This window comes from Hemibagrus wyckioides, linkage group LG04 (assembly GCF_019097595.1).
Source record: "Hemibagrus wyckioides isolate EC202008001 linkage group LG04, SWU_Hwy_1.0, whole genome shotgun sequence".
Lineage (NCBI taxonomy): Eukaryota > Metazoa > Chordata > Actinopteri > Siluriformes > Bagridae > Hemibagrus > Hemibagrus wyckioides.
The window spans coordinates 3,805,804-3,831,198 of record NC_080713.1 but is presented as its reverse complement, the minus strand read 5'-3'; the positions used below and the strand labels follow the sequence as shown (position 1 = coordinate 3,831,198).

Here is a 25,395-nt window from a genome sequence, read left to right as displayed (position 1 = left end):
AGGCGGTCAGAGATGTCCAACAATTAAAAATAAACCTTTTCTATTTTAAAATAAAAATTCCCTGTTTCCTAACAAGCAGCGTCTTTAGCTCTCCCGTGCTTCTTCGACATGATTTCGACGTGAGAACGCTGCCCGAGTGGCTAAATCTGTGCTAAATATGAGCCATAGCTAACAACCGAGGCTGCATGTTTTTCTAGCTAGCCTGCTGTCTTTAATTTACAAATTCCTTGAGTCTTAAAAATTTTTAAACGACAAAAGCATCAAGCGTATCGACATTTTCCTCGGATGTGTTGCTAAATGAAAGAAACATTTTAGTTGCTTAAATAGAAGACAGGTCTTTTAATTCGAGTAATCAAACGCTAACAAAATAATAGAGCTCATATTTTTAACACTGTGATAAATATAGTGTGTAATTTTTGTCCCAACGTCTCTACGTGTCAGATTTTCTCATCAGGCTGACCGAGGTCGAGGCCGAGAGTTTAATCTGCCCGGGTTTCCTTCAGAGGGAGGGTGATTTTTGCTGAATTGGATTTGTGCCGATGTTTCATTTCCTGATCTCTTCGCTGTTCTCTGTCCTTTTCATTTCTGTGATTTTGCCGGAAGCTTCTCGGTCACTGACATCATTAGCATAGTGTCTCTGCGCTGTTTGATGTGTGGCACTGAGGAGATAACAGAAAACAGGAAAGAGAGATCTGAGAGGTTGATATCAGAGGAAGTGGAGTACAGTGTACGATCCAAATCACTGAAACACTGTGATAAAGAGTCACGCTACAGAGAGACGAGCTGCTATCGGCACGAGGCGTGAAAGAAACAAATGAAACTCTGTGTGTGTGTGTGTGTGTGTGTGTGTGTGTGTGAGAGAGAGAGAGAGAGAGAGAGAGAGAGAGAGAGAAGCCTGTGTGTGTTTGTAAGGGGGGAAAAAAGGGACAGTGAGTATGTGTGTGTGTGTGTGTTTGTGTGTGTTTGTGTGTGTGTAAGAGAGAGAGAGAGAGAGAGAGAGAGAGAGAGAGATAGAGAGAGTTGAAGCATCAGTCTTTGTGTGTGTGTCTGTGTGTGTGTTTGTGTTTGTGTAAGAGAGAGAGAGAGACAGAAAGAGAGAGACAAAGAGAGTTAAAGCGTCAGTCTGTGTATGTGTGTGTGTGTGTGTACAAGGGACTGAAAGTGTTAGTCTCTGTGTGTCTGTGTGTGTGTGTGAGAGAGAGAGAGAGAGAGAGAGAGAGAGAGAGACAGAAAGAGAGAGACAGAAAGAGAGAGACAGAAAGAGAGAGACAAAGAGAGTTAAAGCGTCAGTCTGTGTATGTGTGTGTGTGTGTACAAGGGACTGAAAGTGTTAGTCTCTGTGTGTCTGTGTGTGTGTGTGTGTGTGTGTGTGTGTGAGAGAGAGAGAGAGAGAGAGAGAGAGAGAGAGAGAGAAAAGAGAAAGAACAAAAGAGAGAGTTAAAGTGTCATTGTGTGTGTGTGTGTGTGTGTCTCCTCACACCTGCAGTATGTTAGTACATGTGTGTGAGCCGGCAATTATACAGCTGCTGGTAATCCTGCCTGGCAGCAGCACATTATAGCAGTGTTTTGTCCCTCGCTATAAGATTAGCAAGCACACACTGAGGCTGTGGTATGCTAGCGCTAATTAGCCATGTGCCCTTTACCAGTGACTCAGCTCTTTTAATGAAGAATCTTCTTTTTTTTCTATTATAAGTAGACAGATTATTCAAGGCTTTTGTTGAAAACTCAGAACTCTGTCGGTATTCATCATTAACCAGGGCAGCTTCAGGCTAGCAGGAATCACTAACGTGGCTAACAGCTAATATGTACAGATAAAATAGTTTCATACATTTATTGAAAAAAAAAATCCCACAAATTTGTTGGATGGATGAAAGGATAGGAGGATAGATGGATGGATGGATGGATGGATGGATGGATGGATGGATGAAAAGATAGGAGGATGGATGGATGGATGGATAAATGGTTTGAAGGATAGATGGATGGATGGATGGATGGATGGATGGATGGATGGAGAAGGTATCAAGTTGATCTCATTACTCGTACACGCTGACGTTATTATTGTAGTAAACGTTTTAAGTTAAAGCGACCTTTTGGCCCATGCCTTTAATCCCACTGGAGTTCTCCAGACTGATGGAAGTCCAGAGCTTCAGCAGCATGGCACTGATCAGCTGTGTGCACTCCAGCTGCCGTCTATAATGAAGAGATTAATCAGTGAGAAAAGCTTTGGCCCGCCCTAATAATCCATCCCCAGTCTATTAGTGTCTGTGTCTGGAAAGAGCCGCTCCAGTCTGGATCAGTGCCCGAGCTTCAAACACATCCATCCCATATTCTCACTCTCACACCCTGACGATCCCGTACATCTCCTTTAGCTGCTATTGCTAATTTCCCAGTGTTTCGGGGATGCTCTCAGAGCTGTCTAAAGATCTCACTGCGCACTACGGCGAGTTTCAACACAGGGATAAACTTCTGAAACTCTTAAGGGTTTGTAGATTTAAGTGGAAGCTTTAAAAAATGGCTCCCGAGCGTTCCGAGTTCAAATCTCATGCGGCTGATTAAAGGAATTCTCTGGAACTTTTCAGACTAATCTCCATCCACAAAGTATGTGCTTTTTTTTATAGTTGAAAGACCACGAGTTGCTTGGAAGTTTAAGAAAGCGACATTTAAACGATTCTTAAATAACTAGCGGTCATTTTTACCTACTTTGAAATGTACAATGTACAATATGAAGCCAAAAGTTTGTGGACACCTGTGGACTGTCACTACCATATATGGGCGTTTCTCAAACTGACGGGATTTTGAATGTACGGTGGACAAGAAGTGCAAAACAAAATAACAAAAAAAAAAAAAAAACCACAAGGACAATTCAGACAACACGGAAAAGGTAGGTATAGTTTGCGAACGGAATTCTGACCTCTGATTGGACGAGACATCGGTCACTCAGGATCTACAGTGAGTCCAGCAGTAGCTGCAGCAGTAGAAAGTGGATTGGTGTGTGTATGAACACAGCTCTGCTCTTATAGTGCTCCTTACATCCTTTCATCTGGAATCTATCTATCTACCATCCATCCATCCATCCATCTATCCATCCATACATCCATACATTCATCCATGTATTTATCCATCTATCATCCATCCATCCTTTCTTCCATCCATCCATCCATCCATCCATCCATCTTTCCCTTCTTCCATCCATCCATCCATCCATCCAACCATCTTTCCTTTCTTCCATCCATCCATCCATCCATCCATCCATCTTTCCCTTCTTCCATCCATCCATCCAGCCATCCATCCATCCCTCTATCCATCTTTCCTTTCTTTCTTCCATCCATCCATCCATCCATCCTGAGCAAGGTCATGGAGAATCCCAGGGAACTCAGGACACACACCCTGGATGTGGTTCCATTCACACACACAACCATTTACACACGATGGACAATTTAGAGATGCTAATCAGCCTAAAACACACGTCTTTGGACACACACACACACACACATATACACACACACACACACACACAGAGGAGCACTGCAGTATTTTGAAAAATGCTGGATTACTCCTTTTTAAACTTGCCTGTTCAAAAGTAAAGTACAAAATTCTATCTAAAAAGAAACACCAATAGTCCATGTAATCATTGATTTTTCCGCAGCTCCACGAGGTGGCCTACAAACTGCAGCGATTCTCACAGCCATTAAGTGAGTGTTAAATCCTCAGGGAGAGGCATGGCATGATTGCAGCTTAGCCTAAGGCAGGCATTTAGCTGTTCAGAAACTCTCAGCACTTTTCACTGATAGCATTGTAAAAATCCGAGTTTAACCTCCCGCGTCGGCTCGGCTCGGCTCGGCACGGAGACGCGGGCCGGCACGGAGACAGGTGGATTGATGCTGAGAGAGACTGTGACCATGTTAAGGGAGCAATAAGCAAAAATTTCCTGCACACCAAGCAAGTTACATCCGAGGGGGAAAAGTGTAGAGCGAGCAGTGGGGCAAGGTGAGCACACACACTTCACTGGGTTTCTATCTATCTATCTATCTATCTATCTATCTATCTATCTATCTATCTATCTATCTATCTATCTATCTATCTATCTATCTATCTATCTATCTCTCACACACACACACACACACACACACACACACAAAGGGAGTGAAACAGAAACTGGCAGTGAATTGTCTTGACAAAGTTTGTGTGCCAAATATCTTGGCTGATTTGCAAATGCAAGGTCAGTCCCCTGTGTGTGTGTGTGTGTGTGTGTGTTGTATTGTACAGCAGCTGAAGTGGCAGGAAATCAAGTTTCCAGGCTATTAGGCCCACTGTAGCACACTGATTCATTACTGTGCGTACGACTCGAGTCTGAACATTATCTGAGGATAAATCAGTGTATCCTTGAAAACACTCCTAGAAAGCATGCTGAACAAGAAGTTTGTGTGTGTGTGTGTGTGTTTTTAGTCAAGGTGTATATGCTGTACATATTCACTGTCTAATTGTTAGGCACAGCTGTAGATGCATGCAGTTAGCTAATCAGCCAATCAGATGGCAGAAGCAGAATCATACATATATAAGGTTGATGATGATGATGATGATGATGATAATGATGAGGAAGGGTTGGAGCTTACAGGAGGATTATAATAATTAAAATAAACACAAAAACAGACAAAAAAACACTCTCCTTCACTGTGGCATGGAAAGGTTGTGGATGATGATGATGATGATGATGATGGTGATGATGATGATGAGGAAGAGTTAGAGCTGACAGGAAGATTATAATAACTAAAACTCTTTCCAAAATGTTGTGAGGAAAATAGCATCTCAGAACAAATAACATATTGACATAAAAAAAGAAAGACTTTATTTATTTATTTATTTATTTATTTATTTATTTATTTATTTATTTATTTATCTGTTTGTTATGTTGCTTATTTGCAGCACTGTTTTTCAATTAAACGGATTAAAATAATTTAATAAAAATGAAATTAAATAAAAGAAACAATATTTATTTATTTTTATTAATTATTTATTTTAAATAAAATTATTTATTTATTTATCTTATTATTATAATATGTTTGTTTGTTGCTTGTTTGTATGTTGCTTATTTTCAGCACTGTTTGACAATTAAATTGACTAAAAGTTATTTACTAAAATTAAATTAAAGAAACATTTATTTTGCTTAATTAAATATTTATTTATTTGTTTGTTTGTTTGTTTGTTTGTTACTGCAGTTATAAGCTATTTAAAACCCATTAATTGTAGAGTCTGCTCATTGTCTGGTCTGCTATTGATCAAACCAAGGAACAACGTTTATCCAAGATTTTCACTTTTCCTGCCATTAGTCCCAAATACTCAGCAGGTTCCAGTCTTAAAAAGCAGAGCTAGACGTCCACAGAGCTAGGCTTCATGTTTGTGCTGGATTTTATTTCCTGAAAGAGCAGAAAGAAAACATTGTTACTGTAATGGCTGTGCTAACAGCTCCTCTGTACAGAACCACTGAGAAATGGAGCTTCTGAGGGAAAATCAAAGAGGAGGAGATGAGACGGAGAGAAAGGAGCAGGGGAGAGAGAGAGAGAGAGAGCGAGTGAGAGAGAGAGAGTGAGTGAGAGAGAAAGAGAGAGAGAAAGAGAGAGAGAAAGAGAGAGAGAAAGAGAGGGAGAGAGAGAGAGAGAGAGAGAGAGAGAGAGAGAGAAGGCAGGAGTGAGGGGGGGCAGGAGAGAAAACAGAAGAAAGTTGAAGCTTTCCGACAGCAGATGGAATGAATAAGTGTGTGTGTGTGTGTGTGTGTGTGTATGTTTGTGTGTGTGTGTGTGTTTGTTTCCATCGACAGGTCTGTACATTACAGCTGACTCGATGCCATTCCTCATGTCTTATACACAGCGCTGCTGAATACTCCATTCTGATTGGTCAGAAAATGAATATTTGATATTTACAGATTTCTACTGTATTACTGCACGAATTCCAACATGTTATTGTTTTTCTCTGTAGTAGGAGCTTACACAGGGACTTCTGACCTGGTGATGTTTTCTGTAAGGAGACGTTTATGAAACGATTTTGTTCTCTTGTGTTATAACACTCTCATAGACGCTACATTACTCTGTTATAACAACATGTCATAATCTCGTATTCACACTGAGGCGCCCGGAGCGACCCTTTACTCCTTAATTACCTCTAGCATCGTGTCAGAGACTAAAAGAGCCACGATCCTTCACCTATCTCATCTCTCTCATCCCTCTATCCACCCCTCCTCCCCCTCCCTCCTCTCCTCGACCCCCCGTGATGGGACGTGTGTGAGACAGAAAGCGACAGCAGGGTTGCTAAAGGCTAATTAATTTCTTTTTATAATTTCCCATGCAGCGGGGCAATCCATTAGATACGGCTGGTTATAAATCATTTTTGTTCCATTATGTCGGCATGTGGCTCCGAGTGTGTGTGTGAGTGTATGTGTGTGTGTGTGTGTGTGTGTGTGTGAGTGTGTGTGTGTGTGTGGACTGTAAGGGGATTACAGTAGGCCTGATAGACAGATAAACGCACACTTGTACAATGCCCAGCAGCACTAGCGCAGGTTTTGAGTCATTTATTTTCTCGCTGTTTTCAGATCATGATCTCATCAAGGAATTTTTATAGACATTTTTTCCCATATTCTCTGCATAAAAACAATATCTTAGCAAGTGAACGTACCTTCGAATGTGTCGAAATAGCTTTATTAAGATTATTATTATATTTTGACATGTACCATTATTAAGCCTGTTGATAATTTGACTGGTTTTTAGCCGAGTTTATCGGCAGAGCATTTTGCTCGTTTGTAGACTTTCTGTCTAGGTTGAAGCACATAATTAGATTAATTAGATAGGAATATTATTTCTTTATATTATATTATTGTATTAATATTATTTCATCTAATATTATTTTTTATCAGACATAAAATGCAAATCTAATTTTTTGTCACTGCCCTTAATGAGAACAAAAATATCCTCCTCCTCCTCCTCCTCTTCCTTCTCTTTCTCAACCTCCTCCTTCTCTTCCTTCTCCACCTCTTCCATCTACTCCTTCTCCTTCTCTTCCTCCTCCTTCTCCTCCTCATCCTCCTCCATCTTCTCTTCCTCCTCCTCATCTTCCTCCCCCTCCTCCTCCTCCATCTTCTCTTCCTCCGCCTCCTCCTCCCCCTCCTCCTTCTTCTCTTCCTCCCCTCCTCCTTCTTCTCTTCCTCCTCCTCCATCTCTTCCTCCTCCTCCTTCTCTTTCTCATCCTTCTTCTTCTCTTCCTCCTCCTCCTTCTCCTCCTCTTCCTCCTCAACCTCTTCCTCCTCCTCCTCCATCTCTTTCTCATCCTCCTCCTTCTCTTCCTGCTCCTCCTCTTTCTCTTCCTCCTCCTCCTTCTCCTCCTCTTCCTCCTCAACCTCTTCCTCCATCTCTTTCTCATCCTCCTCCTTCTCTTCCTGCTCCTCCTCTTTCTCTTCCTCCTCCTCCTCCATCTCTTCCTCCTCCTCCTTCTCTTTCTCATCCTTCTTCTTCTCTTCCTCCTCCTCCTTCTCTTCCTCCTTCTCTTCCTCTTCCTCCTCCTTCTCTTCCTCTTCCTTCTGCTCCTCCTCTTTCTGCTCCTCTTCCTCCACTCTTCCTTCTGCTCTTCCTACTAATAATAATCTTAATAGACCACTAATAAGATCCAGTACTCAGTATTGGTATCAGACCGATCCCTGAAAACCTTATTTATTTCTTATTTACTGATTCTTTAATAAAAATGGAAACGCCGTAAAGAGCCTTGACTGTATTTTTTATCAGGATCGATTTGCTTTATATCATACTTATACACTATATTGCCAAAAGTGCACATGAATGTAATATGGAGTTGTCCCGCCCTTTGCAGCTATAAAAGCTTCAACTCTTCTGGGAAGGCTTTCCACAAGGTTTAGGAGTGTGTTTATGGGAATTTTCGACCATTCCTCTAGAAGCACGGTCATTTGTGAGGTCAGGCACTGATGTTGGACGAGAAGTCTCTGCTCTAATTCATCCCAAAGGTGTTCTATCATCTCCTCAATTTTAGTCACGTTAATATCAGAAAGCCAATTCTTACATGGACAATTTATTCTGAAAACTGTCTGTAAAAGAGCAAACGTTGCGAGTTACTATCTACTCCGTCTAGCTTACTAACTGACCGAAGGAGCATGAGGTCAGAGTCGCTATTAAGTCTCGTCACGACGTCCAATCACGAGCTGCAATTCGAGACGTGTGAAAACACCAGGTGTGAACATCTCTCTGTCTGTGCGGTGCACTTGGGATGGACTTTCATATAGTGGCTCACAAAATAACACACACACACACACACACACACACACACATGCACACACACAAACTACTAAAAAGCTCAAGAGCACACGTCCAGCTCTGAGGAGTGTTTCTGATAAGCTTTTAGTCTGTGTGGGTGTGTGTGTGTGTGTGAAGGTGAAGCTGAGTGCTCCTGACACCTCTTTCTTGAGTGGAACTATTCCAATTTACAGCCTCTGAAGACCCTATCATTTCTAATAGCACTTATAGAGCAAGAAAACAGGAGAAAATCACAGGTGTCCTCCCTCAGCTGAAATGGCTGTGTGATGGTTAGATAGCAGCACTTTCACACTGTCCTCGACCACACACACACACACACACACAGCTTTCTGTTTCCTGCCCAAAGGTCTTCCTGAATAGAAATTAAACCCTGCTGTATTTGTTACATCTTTTCACAGTAATATTAAGTATGCACTGATCAGCCATAACATTATGACCGGTGAAGTGTACTGTATAACACTGATGATCTCCTCATCATAGCACCTGTTAGTGGGTGGGATATATTAGGCAGCAAGTGAACATTTTGTCCTAAAAGCTGATGTGTTAGAAGCAGGAAAAATGGACAAGCGTAAGGATTTGAGCGAGTTTGACCAAAATGGCCAAATTGTGATGGCTAGACCACTGGATCAGAGCATCTCCAAAACTGCAGCTCTTGTGGGGTGTTCCCGGTCTGCAGTGGTCAGTATCTATCAAAAGTGGTCCAAGGAAGGAACATTGGTGAACCGGAGACAGGGACATATACGCCCAATATGATGCACATGAGCAAAGACTTGGCCTTCAAATTCACCAGATCTCAATCCAATCGAGTATCTGTAGGATGTGCTGGACAAACATGTCCGATCCACGGAGGCCCCACCTCGCAACTTACAGGACTTGCTGCTAACATCTTGGTGCCAGATACCACAGCACACCTTCAGGGATCTAGCAGAGTCCATGCCTTCGACGGGTCAGGGCAGCAAAATTGGGAACAACACAATATTAGGCAGGTGGTCATAATGTTATGGCTGATCGGTTATGGTTGATCATAATGTTATGGCTGATCAATATTTAAAATAGATTTTAAAAACTCTCTCTTAATGACACATTGTACTACAGAAACGATCACCTTTTCTATGATAACAGGCTTTCAGTCAAAGAACTGTGGAGATGTAAAGATGAAGAGGGCTGTTCTCAGGATGAAGGTAAAATGAGGTTTAATTGACTGGAATGATGTCACTCCGATAGAAATAACTCTAAGGATGCGAGATGTTGCGTCTCTGTCCATCACGGGATTATCGGAAATACAAATAAATCCCTCATTTTTTTCCGTAATTGTCTTTATGCTTTTGTGAAATCTGTCATGCCGTTGTTTATTGGTGTTGATTTATAACCCAGAGTGTGTGTGTGTGTGTGTTTGTCACTGACAGAGACAGGGATTGGCTGAGAGAGAGCTTTCATTCTAACCGGATAATAAAAGTGTCAGCAGAAGTGCGAGCGGTGATTCAGAGACGCCTGAAATTGACTGGGGGAAAAAATGTAGATGTGCGACGTCTCGAGGGTTCAGAAAAACAGAGGGTCCTCTCATTAATCACCCCCAAAAAGCTTAGGAGCGCTCGTAAAGGACGTTTGGCAAAAGGCTGTGTGGCGCATAAAGACTGGCACTTATTAGTGATTATTTGTAGCCTGCTGAGAGAGAGAGAGAGAGAGAGAGAGAGAGAGCAAGTGAACAAAGGGGAGGAGAATGAGAATGAGAGAGCAGAGGGGAAGAGAACATGTGAACCAAAGAGAAAGAAAAATGAGAAGGCAGGAAAGAGAGAGAGAGAGAGAGAGAGAGAGAGAGAGTACGATTTAGAGAGTAACAGAGGAAAAGAGCGAGACAAAACAAGAGAGGGAGAGAGAATGATCAGGATAGAGAAAGAAAAACAGAGGGAATGACAGAAAAAGAGAATGAGGGGATTAAAGATAGAAAAAGAGAGACAGAAAACAAGAGAGAGAGAATAAGTGAAAGAGAGAGAGAAAAATAGAGAGGATTAGTGAACGATAGAAAGAAAGAATGAGTGGATTAAAGAGTGGAGACAGAAAACAAGAGATAGAATGAGTGAACGAGAGAGAGAGAGACTTTGACTTTAAACATCTCTTTAATTACCAAAAGTTAAAAAGCACACATAAGTGCAAGTTCAAATATAGTATAAACAAAACCAGAAACAAAAGACATACATAAGTATTAAAAAGAAAGAAAGACAACATCAGAAAAGTAATATAACTAAATAAATGAAACAAATATTTGAAAAAATAAAGAGGGGAAAAGAGAGAAAGAGAAGGAAGGAACGGAAAGAAGAAAGAATAGTAAAAGAAAATAAAGAAAGGGTTTTGTACGCAGAACATAACACTGTCAGATCTCCAGCTCTTCATGGTTGCTGAAACACTTCTCTGAGAACAAAAATAAACCTGCACACTGGCAAAGTTTAAGAAGATGAACGTCCAAAGCAATCAGTTCCAGGAACAGTCCACAAGGTCCTTCAGATTCCAGCAGGAAGATTCCTGTTGGACGTGGAGAGAGTTTCACCATAGCAGCAGTCACGTCATCAACAGTGAGCTCCGTCTCTGAAGAGTCCCTCTGCTCTGAGGTTAGAACAGGGAAACCCTGTAGAAGGTCACTTCTGCACTGTTTATCCACCATTTATCTCTTGGCCTGTGGGTCTTATTTCCACATGCAGCTTCACACACCGTCCATGTCTCTTTGGCCAGATCACATTCAGTTATCACGAGTTTATAATCAGGAAGTGTCATGGAGACCGCTGTTGTATACGGAAAACTGCTGCTTGTGTTCCAAGATTTAAGAAACCAGTGCGAAACTACAGGAGAATGAAACCCAGTGCTAACTTTTATCAAAGTGTGTTTCGCCATGAGAAAGAGAAAGAGAAGGAAGAAACATTAAAAAAAAAAGGAAATGCAGATGTAACAAACATACTTATTTAGTTTTCCCTCTCGTTAGCCTTCTATCATGGGGCAGTTTGCCTTGTCTAATTGCGGTGATAAGTTTCTTTAACCTGTATCGGTTCTGCAGTGAGAGTTCTCTATAATTACACACTCTTCATCCCCGCATCACAGAGGATACAAACTTACCAAGGTCAGGAAAGAAATCATTCACCTCTACACCTGACTTTCCTTTTGTTTTATCCAGAAATGAGTTAATTTGCTCAACAGCATAGAAGTCCTTTTCAGCTACTTCTATCTCGGTAATATCAGACCACTTCTCCTCGTCTACCATACTATCCTCAGTCAACTGGGAAAGACCATCAAAATCATCAGCCAGGCCTTCTCCTGAAGTTCCTACCTGTACTGTATCAGTGGACACACACATACCCTCAGCACTGCTCTGAGCCTTCATTAGAGGCCTAAATCACCACATTCAAAACACCGGAGATTTTCAGTACTCGCATACACCATGTAAGGATTATTCTCGTGAAAAACACGGAAGGATATTTCTAGTGTGCGCTCGGGGGAGTTTAAAAACATGTAAAAGACAGGACGTGTTTTAGCGCAGTGTTTTTACAGCTGAGAGGGATCATTTTAACTGGGCTCGTGATTTTACCAAAGCGCTTTAACTCCTGGGTGATGGCGTCGTTAGGGACAAAAGGCGGAACATTAGAGACGGTGATTCTGGTGGCCGGGGCGGACAGAGGGGTCACAGTCACATACGCTCTTACCCATATTCCGGTCACAGCCAACCGATTAACGAGCGATTCAGTTTTTAGAAGAACAATAATCGCCTTGTTCATGCGCGAGACTGACAGAATGCTGTCGAACCCCACCTGCTCTCCTACGCCCTCCAGCAGCTCCTCCACCGTGACACCGGGCACCAGTACACGCCTACACCCGGTACGGAGGGACAGGGGCGGCGTTCCCTGAGCGGGGGCAGCCGCCATACCGGCATCTACTACACCGCGTGACTTTTACACAAACTCACACACACACACCAAATAATCTCTCATCAACAAGAAAAAAAAGGCGACTAAGGAGAGGGAAAACCACTAAAGAAAAACACTGTTTTCTCCATTCACTCGTGCCGAAGCACCTCACACACACACACACACTCACTCCCAGCATGCAACAGAGAGAGAGAGAGAGAGAGAGAGAAAGAATGAGTGATTAACCTGATCATCATTAACCTCAGCATGTTAGCACTTACTCTGACTCCTCGTCCTCTCACTGATTATTTTCCTACCTCACAACCTCACAACCAAAGTAATAAACATCATCCTCAGTGTCCAGCTGCAAACTTTGAAGCAGGAGGAAAAACTCCTGACCCGAGAGCTGTAGTAGGTAAAGCCTGCAACCTTGCAGCCCTGAACCTCGCAGGCTGAAACCTCACAGCCTTGAGCATAAAGCCTGCAACTTCACAGCCTTGAACATAAAGCCTGCAACCTTGCAGCCTGCAACCTCACAGTCTTGAACATAAAGCCTGCAACCTTGCAGCCTGCAACCTCACAGTCTTGAACATAAAGCCTGCAACCTTGCAGCCTGCAACCTCACAGTCTTGAACATAAAGCCTGCAACCTCACAGCCTTGAACCTCAAGCCTGCAACCTCGCAGCCTGCAACCTCACAGTCTTGAACCTAAAGCCTGCAACCTTGCAGCCTGCAACCTCACAGCCTTGAACCTAAAGCCTGCAACCTCGCAGCCTGCAACCTCACAGCCTTGAACCTAAAGCCTGCAACCTCGCAGCCTGCAACCTCACAGCCTTGAACCTAAAGCCTGCAACCTCACAGCCTTGAACCTAAAGCCTGCAACCTTGTAGCCTGCAACCTAAAGCCTGCAACCTCGCAGCCTGCAACCTCACAGTCTTGAACCTAAAGCCTGCAACCTCGCAGCCTGCAACCTCACAGTCTTGAACCTTAAGCCTGCAACCTCACAGCCTTGAACCTCAAGCCTGCAACCTCACAGCCTGCAACCTCACAATCTTGAACCTCAAGCCTGCAACCTCACAGCCTTGAACCTCAAGCCTGCAACCTCACAGCCTTGAACCTCAAGCCTACAACCTCGCAGCCTGCAACCTCACAGTCTTGAACCTCAAGCCTGCAACCTCACAGTCTTGAACCTCAAGCCTGCAACCTTACAGTCTTGAACCTCAAGCCTGCAACCTCACAGCCTTGAACCTCAAGCCTGCAACCTCACAGCCTTGAACCTCAAGCCTGCAACCTCACAGCCTTGAACCTCAAGCCTGCAACCTCACAGCCTTGAACCTAAAGCCTGCAACCTTGCAGCCCTGAACCTCGCAGCCTGCAACCATATAGCCTTGAACATAAAGCCTGCAACCTCACAGCCTTGAACCTTAAGCCTGCAACCTTGCAGCCCTGAACATAAAGTCTACAACCTTAAGCCTGCAACCTCGCAGCCTTGAACCTAAAGCCTGCAACCTCGCAGCCCTGAACCTTAAGCTTGCAACCTCACAGCCTGCAACCTAAAGCCTACAAACTTGCAGCCTGCAACCTCGCAGCCCTGAACCCAAAGCCTGCAACACCACACAGTTATTTCAATAGAATAGTTATTTGAAAGAATACAAATAACCTTCTCTCACCTTCACTTTCAGGTTTAAAGCCCTTAATAATACGTAGGGATCTATAGTTCTGGCAATGAACAGTGTGTGTATGTGTGTGTGTGTGTGTGTGTGTGAGGATGAGGTGGAGGATCTCAGTGTTGTAACAGAGCCCTGAATTGAACAAGAATTGTCTGTGGCCTTGTTTTGTTTTGATTTTTTTAGATTATTGTCTCTCAGGGATGCACCTGTTTAATTGTATGTGCTCACAATTATCGGTGTGTGTGTGTGTGTGTGTGTGTGTGGGACAGCAGCTGGTCGCAGTGCCTGACATGTTTACAGATACATCTGTTAACTGAAAGCAACAGGAATTAGATGCTTGGAGAATTTCCAGAAGCAGAGTGCTCTGTGTGTGTGTGTGTGTGTGTGTGTGAGGTTTAAAGCACATTTACTTTTACTTCCTCGCCCCTATGCAGATGAAATAAACACGACCTAGAACTGTCACGCTTTTGTGATATATGAGATAAATGCTGCCTGGTGCTATATTTTTTTTAATAAATAAATATATACTGTATGTATATATATATATATATATATATATATATATATATATATATATATAAATGATAATGTGTGTGAAGGATAAAGTGAAATGTGAGCGTGATTCGCCGCACTGTTTTTCAGTTCCTGGTGTATGTGGAAGCTGACAGGTCATTACAGTCTCAGGTCTCGTTATCGTCCCTTCAGTTGCTCGGATGCTAATTTTATCAACTCGTAGCAGGAGACAATTAAGGTGGACTTTCAGTCAGAGACACGTCAAAAACAAACTGCTATCTGGATCGAGTCTACGAACAGCATGAAATGAAAAATGAAACAGGATGAGGGAAAGATAGATATAATAAGGATATTTTCTTTCCTTTTTGTACCTTATTTTCTTCTCCACACTGATAAATATACTGTACCTGTGCTAGAGTTGAAGAATGTCCTTGTGAAAACTTTCTCCTAATTAAAGCCTTTGTTATTATTACTAATTATTGTTCCTGAGAACCTGGTCAGGATCTTGGGAATGGGAACAGTGGGCAGGGAGTGGGAGCAGTGGGCAGGGAGTGGGAGTAGTGGGCAGGGAGTGGGAGCAGTGGGCAGGGAATGGGAACAGTGGGCAGGGAGTGGGAGCAGTGGGCAGGGAGTGGGAGTAGTGGGCAGGGAGTGGGAGTAGTGGGCAGGGAGTGGGAGCAGTGGGCAGGGAGTGGGAGTAGTGGGCAGGGAGTGGGAGTAGTGGGCAGGGAGTGGGAGCAGTGGGCAGGGAGTGGGAGCAGTGGGCAGGGAGTGGGAGTAGGGGGATTCAGGGGGTAAAACGGCATTGTGAATCCTCTTCTCAGCATGTTTTCAGGATGATGGAGGAAACTGGAGACGCACAGGGAGAACAGATGAAACCCAAATCAGAGAGTGACATGAGAACCGGATCGAAGCAGAGACCCTGGAGTGAGAAAAATGAGAGAATGAGAGAGAGAGAGAGAGAGAGGGAGTGAGAGAGAGTAATGAGATAGAAAGAGAACAAGATAGAGAGAGAAAGATAGGAGAGAGAGGCAGTGAGAGACAGAGAGACAGACAGAAAGTGAGAGAGAGATACAGAGAAAGAGAGACAGAGAAAGTTAAAGAGAGAGACATAGATACATTGAAAGAGAAAGACAGAGAGAAAGCATGCAAGAGAGAGAGAGAGACAGACAGACAGATAGAAAGTGAGATAGAGAGAGAGAGAGATACAGAGAAACAGTGAGAAAGAGAGACAGACAGAAAGTAAGAAAGAGGGAGACAGAGAGAGTCTGAAAGACAGACGGAGAGAGACAGAGAAAGATAGAGAGAGACAGAGAGACAGACAGAAAGCGAGAGAGAAAGACAGAAAGATACAGAGAAGGAGAGAGGCAGACAAAAAGCAAAACAGACAGAGAGAAAGACAGACAGAAAGTGTGTGAGAAAGAGACAGAGAATGAGACAGAGAGAGTGAGACAGATGGAGGTATGTAATCCCTTTATCTCAGATTCTCTCAGACCCACGGTATCCACAGCTTTATCCTGATAATATAAACTGAAATAATTTCAGTAGAATTCCACAAATTCTGTACATTTCGTTTCTGAATAAAATGATTTGTCCTAAAGAAAAATAAAGTCCCGTCAATCCTGAGACCCCTCTCTCACTCCTGCGCTAATCTTAAAGACGTTAAGCCTCTGACTCCTGCCACATGACAACAAGGTCAGCTAGAAGCTCTGAGCCATCACTGTCAGGACCCAGGAAAGTCTGTCCTGTGTGTGTGTGTGTGTGTGTGTGTGTGGGAGCATGACTGACAGCCTCTTTGTGCTTTTCACTCACGCTCTTCCTCTTTCTGTCTCACTGCAGATCGGAATACGAGCTGGACTACGACTGCTACCAGGAGAACCTCTATGACAGGTACTAACATCCTTATGATACGCCTTTTCACTCCCAGTGTTGTGTGTCAGACAGAACGAGGGCAAACCACCTGAACTATACGTCAGTCTGTCTTAGAGTCTGTACACCTGAACCGTACACCAACGAGGGTTAAATCACCATGCACATGAACTAGAATAAACTACACTGTATTGCCAAAAGTTTTGGGACACCCCTCCATATCATTGAGTTCAGGTGTTGTTTTCAGGGCTTGGGCTCGGCCCCTTAGTTCCAGTGAAAGGAACTCTTAATGCTTCAGCTTCATACCAAGACATTTTGGACAATTTCATACATTGTGGGAACAGTTTGGGGATGACCCCTTCCTGTTCCAACATGACTGTAGACCAGTGACCAAAGCAAGGTCCATAAAGACATGGATGAGTGAGTTTGGTGTGGAGGAACTTGACTGGCCTGCACAGAGTCCTGACCTCAACCCCATAGAACACCTTTGGGATGAATTAGAGTGGAGACTGTGAGCCAGACCTTCTCATCCAACATCAGTGCCTGACCTCACAAATGACCTCACTTCTAGAGGAACGGTCAAAAATTCCCATAAACACATTCCTAAACCTTGTGGAAAGCCTTCCCAGAAGAGTTGAAGCTGTTATAGCTGCAAAGGGCGGGACAACTCCATATTACATTCATGTGCATGGAAAGCTAGGTGTTCCAAAACTTTTGGCAATATATTGTACATATTGATAACAAACATTTAAGGAGGCTTCGGAACAATGTAGAAACAAAAAACTAGTCAAGGGCTAACACGAAACGGGCGACAACAATCAGTAAACAAACCAATGATGTGATGTGGAGGTGAAGGCAGAGACAAAACACCCGTTTTTTGTTTTATTTTTTTTTTACGAATCTGTCAGGAATTTTTCTCTCGGTTTTGATATGCCACAACATTTACCAACATCTTTACAAGAAGATAAATTTGTGTCATCGTGATCTCGGTGGATGTGAGGTGTGAGCCGGAAAATGGTGGAACTCTATTATTATTTAAAATAAATAAACAAATAAATAAATAAAAATTCCAGCACAAGTTAATTTTGGTGTCACAGAGATAAATATTTTAATTATAAAGACAGAATGAGGAAATGACATGGAGGGCATCGTTATGGCTGATATGTCATTAAAATCCTCAACAAGCTTAATCTTAATGAAAAGAAAAGGCAGTGTAGAGATCAGCGCTCCTTCATAATAAAAGTCTGCATTTTTTTTGCAGTCTGATGCGTCATTGACATACACTACATTGCCAAAAGTTTTGGGACACCCCTCCAAATCATTGGATTCAGGTGTTGTTTTCCAGGGGTTGATCTCGGCCCCTTAGTTCCAGTGAAAGGAACTCTTAATGCTTCAGCTTCATACCAAGGCATTTTGGAGCCAGGCCTTCTTGTCCAACATCAGTGCCTGACCTCACAAATGACCATTCCTCTAGAAGCGCATTTGTGAGGTCAGGTACTGATGTTGTGATGATGAGAAGACCTGGCTCACAGTCTCCGCTCTAATTCATCCCAAAGGTGTTCTGTGGGGTTGAGGTCAGGACTCTGTGCAGGCCAGTCAAGTTCCTCCACACCAAACTCACTCATCCATGTCTTTATGGACCTTGCTTTGGTCACTGGTGTGCAGTCATGTTGGAACAGGAAGGGGTCATCCCCAAACTGTTCCCACAAAGAGCATGAAATTGTCCAAAATGTCTTGGTATGAAGCTGAAACATTAAGAGTTCCTTTCAGTGGAACTAAGGGGCCGAGCCCAACTCCTGAAAAACAACACCTGAACTCAATGATTTGGAGGGGTGTCCCAAAACTTTTGCACGCTAACTTCGGTGAGAAGTATCGTTCCTTTATGTCCATACCAACACATTTGCCTAGCGTATGACCACTGTTTTCTCGACTCTTTCTCAATTTTGCCATACGCTTTCGGATTTGGTTGCCTGGTATTTCTCGCCATCATTACACCATGATGAAAAGAAATGATTCCAGAATGTTAATGTCCGAGAGAATACGTTGAAGGAAGAAGCTTGACCGCACCGCCTGGTCTGTGATTATTTTCCTATAAGAGCAGGTCTGGAAGTCTTTTATTCTTGAACTTATCATTCCGAGGCTTATGCAGAGTCAAAGTTTTATCAACTTTCTCTTTCTGAATTACACAGAGACGGGCAGAGGCGTGAGAGCTGCTGACGAAGCATGCAGCGAGTGTGTGTGTGTGTGTCTGTGAGAGAGAGAGAGAGAGAGCACACACAGGCCTGAACTGTGTGCGCTGACATTATTCCCCGTATGATAAATGACTTCGGTTTGCTGTGTGTGTTTCTGCGCCTGTGAGAATGTCGAATTATGCAATTATGCAAAAGTGCAATTCAAGTGAGGTTTTGCGTTCGCTCTCACTGTCTCTCTCTCTCTCTCTTTCTCTCTCTCTCTCACTTCCACTGTGTGTGTGTGTGTGTGCTTGCATTTCTGTTTTATTCATTTGTACACATAATTGCTGTGGGAGATAACAACCTCCCCGGTGCAGCGTGAAGGGGACGCGGGTCATTCATAAAGCGGAAAGTCAGCACATTTAGATTTGACTCACGGCAAAACGCAGACCTGCACACAAACAAACACGATTACCTGCAAACCTGCTTCCCAGAACAAACACACACACACACACACACACACACACACTGAAATCACCATGACACAAAGCTTTTAAACGAACAGAGCACTGGAAAGAGTAGCTTTTAATACAAATATGTTAAATTGCCTGTAGTGCATGAGTGATTTTTACGCCAAACTCCGACACTCCGAAGCTCATGGATTTACAGTACTGAATAATTCATGCTAGTTTGTTTGCACAGGGAGAAATTGGGCGTGCGAAAAGCATGGTGGCTGGAAAGTGCAAAACAAATGAACAAATCTATGAACAGACAAAGCGGAAAGGATAGCTATAGCTTGCGAATGGAATTCTGACCGCTGATTGGACGCCTCAGGATATACAGGCAGTAGGAAATTGTGTATCTAACTTTATTTCTTGTACATGTGTGAGAGAGGAGGAGTGAAGGAGGAGGAGAAAGAGGAAAAGGATTAGTGAGGGAGGAGGAGGAGGAGGAAGGAGGACTGAGGGATAAGGAGAAAGAGTAGAAGGAGAGGTAAGGGAAGAGGAGAAGGAGGAGAAGTGAGGGGGAAGGAGGAGGTAGAGGAGGAAGAGTGAGGGAGAAGGAGAAAGAGTAGAAGGAGAGGTCAGGGAAGAGGATGAAGAGGATAAGTGAGGGAGAAGGAGGACAAGGAGGAGGAAGGAGGAGGAGTGAGGGAGAAGGAGAAAGAGTTGAAGGAGAGGTAAGGGAAGAGGAGGAGGAGGAGGATAAGTGAGGGAGAAGGAGGAGGTAGAGGAGGAGGAGAGAGAGATAAGGAGAAAGAGTAGAAGGAGAGGTAAGGGAAGAGGATGAGGAGGATAAGTGAGGGAGAAGGAGGAGGAGGAGAAGAATGAGTGAGGGAGGAGGAGGAAGAGCGGATTTTGGATATACTGATAGCGTATCATGGCGTAAAGATTAGTTTGCGATCTCTAAAAACACACCTGAAGAATGCAGGAATGTTCCAGAAGACCAAACTATTCCAGATGAAAGGATGTAAGGAGCACTATAAGAGCAGAGCTGTGTTCATACACACACCAATCCACTTTCTACTGCTGCAGCTACTGCTGGACTTCCTGTAGATCCTGAGTGACAGATGTCTCATCCAATCAACGGTCAGAATTCCATTCGCAAACTATACCTACCTTTTCCACTTCGTCTGAATTGTCCCCGTGTTTTCTGATTTGTTATTGTGCTTTGCACTTCTCGGCCACCGTAGAAAAGTAAGCTTGTTGTGTGAAAATTTACAATTTAAGGAATTAGACTTCAGAGGGTTACTTTACTGACACTACAACAACAACAACAACAACAATAACAACAACAACAACAACACAGTGGCTGAAACCCAAAGACCCTGATGTTAAGTGTTAAAGAAAATCTCAGCTTTTATAAGGTTCAGACTTTTATTCAGGCTAGTAAATGCCAGTAAAGGTTCTACACAAAAATATTCCTTAAATGTATATAAAATATAAAGTTATTTCCTACAGCAATTTCTTATCCTTTTAGACAGAACAGAGAGCAGAAAGCTGACGGTGATAAACTACTGTATAATATTTTTGTCTCTGAGGCATGCAACTGTTTAATTGTATGTGTTCACAGTTATTGTTGGGTTTTGTGTGTGTGTGTATGTGTGTGTGTGTGAGAGAGAGAGGACGAGAGAGAGAGAGAGAGAGAGAGAGAGAGAGAGGACAAGAGAGAGAGAGAGAGAGAGAGAGAGAGAAGACGAGAGAGAGAAAGAGGATGAGAGAGAGAGAGAGAGAGAGAGAGAGGACGAGAGAGAGAGAGGATGAGAGAGAGAGAGAGAGAGAGAGAGAGAGAGAGAGGACGAGAGAGAGAGAGAGAGAGCGAGAGAGAGGACGAGAGAGAGAGAGGATGAGAGAGAGAGAGAGAGAGGATGAGAGAGAGGACGAGAGAGAGAGAGGATGAGAGAGAGAGAGAGAGAGAGAGAGAGGACGAGAGAGAGAGAGAGAGAGCGAGAGAGAGGACGAGAGAGAGAGAGGATGAGAGAGAGAGAGAGAGAGAGGATGAGAGAGAGGACGAGAGAGAGAGAGGATGAGAGAGAGAGAGAGAGAGAAAGATGGTGGTGGTGAATCAGAGCTTCAATAGTCATTAGACCATTTTTCCCCGTAATGGTAATGTAATGAGGCATGATCATAGCTGATAACTTTTTGTGATCGAAAGCAATCTAGCATGTGTGTGTGTGTGTGAAAGAAAGAAAGAAAGAAAGAAAGAAAGAAAGACAGACAGACAGACAGAAAGAACAGTAAACAAAGAAAGAGAAAAGTGAATATAGGAAAGAAAGAAAGAAAGAAAGAAAGAAAGAAAGAAAGAAAGAAAGAAAGAAAGAAAGAAAGAAAGAAAGAAAGAAAGAAAATGTGGGAAAGAAAGAAGAGGATGAAGTGTTAATGAATGACTTGAGATGAATGGTGAGACTGAGAGACAGACGGAAGGAAGGAGGAACCTTCTGATCATCAGTCCAACACGTAAACCACTAAGTCAGCACCAGTCCTGATTAACGGGGCCATTTAATCACATGGAAATCCTTTACATGATTTAATTACGTTCATTCAAAGAGTAACTCTAATGTATAAATAAGGTAAATATATTTAAGTGAAAGGGAGCAGCAGGGATCTTCAAAATCCACACAGGCCAGCAGATTCAACTAATTACCAGCTACAGTGGTACAGTGTGTTGGTGAATTCGAAACTGTGCTGGACAAAGTAATTTAACAATATCGCCATTTGCTTACAAAAACACAAGAAAAAGGAACCGTTTGTGCCACTTTTTAAATGACAAACTCTTTAAAAACTATGCAAGACGCCCGGCAAACGTCCGTCTTCTCAACATGTTCTCTTCTCACGATGCTCACTTTGATATTTCCGTTTTCGCGTAGTGACAAGATCTCCTCAGTTTATCTCAACATGATTGAATCTAATAAAAGTGAGATTGTTGAATTTCATGCAAATACAACATGATTTAAACACGTTCATCTCGGAAACATGAAATTATTGTGTACAAAACACACTTACACTTTCATACATGTAACAGGTAGCCAGTTTCCTTTTTTTGAGTGTGAAGGAGGAAGAGGAGGAGGGAGAGAGAAGGAGGAAGAGGAGGATGAGGATGAATGAGGGAGGAGGATGAGCAAGGGAGGAGGAGGAGGAGGAGGAGGGAAAGCTGGCAGTATGAAAAACGAGTCCGTCACTGTGTGGTGTGAGGAGCTAATTCAGCTGCTACTCACTGATGGGTGATAAGCGCCTGACTGCCTCTCTCTCTCTCTCTCTCTCTCTGTGTGTGTGTGTGTGTGTGTGGTAAACAGTCACAGTGGTTATGCAGAACTCTGTAGAAGTGGAAGCCCACTGCGTTTGTCTCAGTGAGGACTCCCTTTTTCTTTGGGGCTTCACATCAAAGCTTGCTGTTCCTCTGCCACAGAGCAGCTCCAGCACTTTACGCTTTAAAGAGCACACAGTGGGATGCGGTGACAGAGATATGGCCTCGGCGCCGCCGTGGAGGCCTGCAGACACGTTTCAGAGCGGTTTCGTGTCCTGGTGTGACCGTAGTCTTCCCTCTTCACCGTACACTGGGGGAAAACCGGGACTCGCTGTTTAAACAGCTCTCTCTCTCCGTAATTTACTGCACTTACACTCGAATAAACAAAACATGGACGCTCTTTCCTCGTATCAATTACCTACAGTCACGTCAGAGCTCTGCTTTAAAACATACACCTGTGTGTTTATAACTAACGTGTGATTACTACTGCTACTGAGAAAAAGAGAGAGAGAAAGAGAGTGTGTGTGTGTGTGTGTGTGTAGAATGTGTGTGTGTGTTTGAGAGAGAGAGACTGAATGTTAGCGTGAGAGAAATACTTTAAAGGAGAAAGAAAGAAAGAAAGAAAGAAAGAAAATACATTACTACTACTACGTGCTGTCAGTCAGTCTGTGTTGCCATGGTGATTACAGTGGAGTGTTTGAATGATTCTAATCTTTATTTTGTTAACCAAGAATAATCTGTACATTTTAAACTTCACACACACACACACACACACACACACACACACACACACACACACAGTCTCTCTCTCTCTTAAACACACACACACACACACACACACACAGTCTCTCTCTCTCTTAAACACACACACACACACACACACACAGTCTCTCTCTCTCTTAAACACACACACACACACTCACTCTCTCTCAAACACACACGCACAGACATACACACTCTCTGTCTCTCTCAAACACACACACACAAACACACACTCTCTCTGTCTCTCACTCTCTCTCTCTCTCTCTCTCAAACACACACAGACTCTCTCTCTCTCTCTGTCTCTCTCTCTCTCAAACACACACAGACTCTCTCTCTCTCTCTCTGTCTCTCTCTCTCAAACACACACAGACTCTCTCTCTCTCTCTCTGTCTCTCTCTCTCTCAAACACACACAGACTCTCTCTCTCTTAAACACACACACACACACACAGTCTCTCTCTCTCTTAAACACACACACACAGACACACACACTCTCTGTCTCTCTCAAACACACACACACACAAACACACACTCTCTCTGTCTCACTCTCTCTCACTCTCACTCTCTCTCTCTGTCTCTCTCTCTCTCAAACACACACACACACAGTCTCTCTCTCTCTTAAACACACACACACACAGTCTCTCTCTCTCTTAAACACACACACACACACACTCTCTCTCAAACACACACACAGACACACACACTCTCTGTCTCTCTCTCTCTCAAACACACACAGACTCTCTCTCTCTCTCTCTCTCTCTCTCTGTCTCTCTCTCTCTCAAACACACACAGACTCTCTCTCTCTCTCTCTCTCTCTCTCTCAAAACTAAAAACATTTCCATGCTGGGAAACATGATGGGAATCATTAGCTGATCACATGACCGTGACTTGTACATGTAGGTGTTATCTCTTACTCTCCTGAACTCTCTTGAAACCCTCAGATACAGCACTTCTTCTTCTTCAACATGTCCTTTTCATCTTTATTTTTCAGCTTGTACAATACTTCATTCTGTTCGTTTTTATTCAGCAGATAATAGAACAGAGCTGCTCATCACGCCGTGTCTTTCTCCTGTCGGAAAAAAAACTCGACGCCTGTTTTTTTTTATACACACAGGATATAATGGAATCGTTATCGATACGTCGATCCGGACGGGGATATTTATTACCCGGAGTTATTTCCACTGCTCGTTTTAGAGGAGGCAAAAAATATGCTGCACGCTCCGTGCATTAAATAAAAAGTCCTGACATGATGGATTTCGGATTCCCAGAGTAATCAGTAATAATTACATCGCTAGACTAATCCGGTCTGCTCTGAGGCACATCACTATAATCCAACTCCTCTCTTTAAAACATTACGCAATTACATCCTGAAAAACAGAAACCTCTGAGCACTGGGGTTAACGCTGTTAAATGACTGAAGTCTCTGAATAAAGGCTCTGAAGGTTGTCACCGGACATCTAAATAAACATTTGCAAACGCTTTCAAGCGAGGTGTCCCGAAAAGCAGCCACGGTGTAATTGTTTACTCTGTCTTATCTGCTCAGAGTTGTGGATTAGCAGCTTAAAGGCTTTCTCACATCTTAATCCTGTCTCCTTGATACACTCGCAATCAGCAGACTGTTTCATCTGTCACTCAACACTCTGATACGATCCGGCCAGCTTCGCTACAGCTTTAATCCAGACCCTCGGTGATCATCAACAGCTTTCGAATGAACAAACGTAATTAAACATAAGTGTCCAGTAAAATCCCTCAGCACCCAGAGGGCCGGTAATTAAGAAAGGAGCAGGTGGGGAATCGGAGATGAGTGTGTGTGTTTAAATGCCTTCTAAATGCAGTTAAAAAGCAGGATACATCCTGGTAAAAATAATTAATTAATTAATAATAAATAAGGATATATATTTATATATAATCTTATAATTATTATTAATATAAAATATGTATATAATGTTATAATAATATTATAATTATTATTACATAAAAATGATTTATTATCATTAAATACAAAAAATTATATTTATAATATATATATATATATATATATATATATATATATATATATATATATATATATATACATATATATACCTGTCTGGCCTTAATGCTCCATGGGTACTGTATCATGGCTGACCCTACTCTCTGACCCCAACTTCCAAAGCTGGGGTATAAAAAGAAAGAATTTCTCTGTGCTGTAATCTACACCAATCAGCCATAACATTCTCAGCAGTGCCAGGTGAAGTGAATAAGACTGATGATCTCCTCATCATGGAACCTGTTAGTGGGTGGGATATATTAGGCAGTAAGTGAACATTTTGTCCTCAAAGTTGATGTTAGAAGCAGGAAAAATGGAGCAAGTTTGATGAAGGGCCAAATTGTGATGGCTAGACCACTGGATCAGAGCATCTCCAAAACTGCAGCTCTTGTGGGGTGTTCCCGGTCTGCAGTGGTCAGTATCTATCAAAAGTGGTCCA

At 42.9% G+C, this 25,395-nt stretch overlaps 1 protein-coding gene across 2 annotated transcripts in view; it reads left to right on the top strand.

Annotated features, from left to right (window-relative positions):
• Nucleotides 1-25,395, top strand: part of LOC131351938 (RNA-binding Raly-like protein) — an 80,672-nt gene that overhangs the window by 40,987 nt on the left and 14,290 nt on the right. For both annotated transcript variants that reach the window (XR_009204454.1, XM_058387686.1), the window contains exon 3: nt 16,222-16,272. Coding sequence is in view for 1 of the 2 variants with exons in the window: in XM_058387686.1 (XP_058243669.1) it covers nt 16,222-16,272 (51 nt within the window). In the remaining variant the exon portion in view is untranslated. The remainder of the gene's footprint in view (nt 1-16,221; nt 16,273-25,395) is intronic.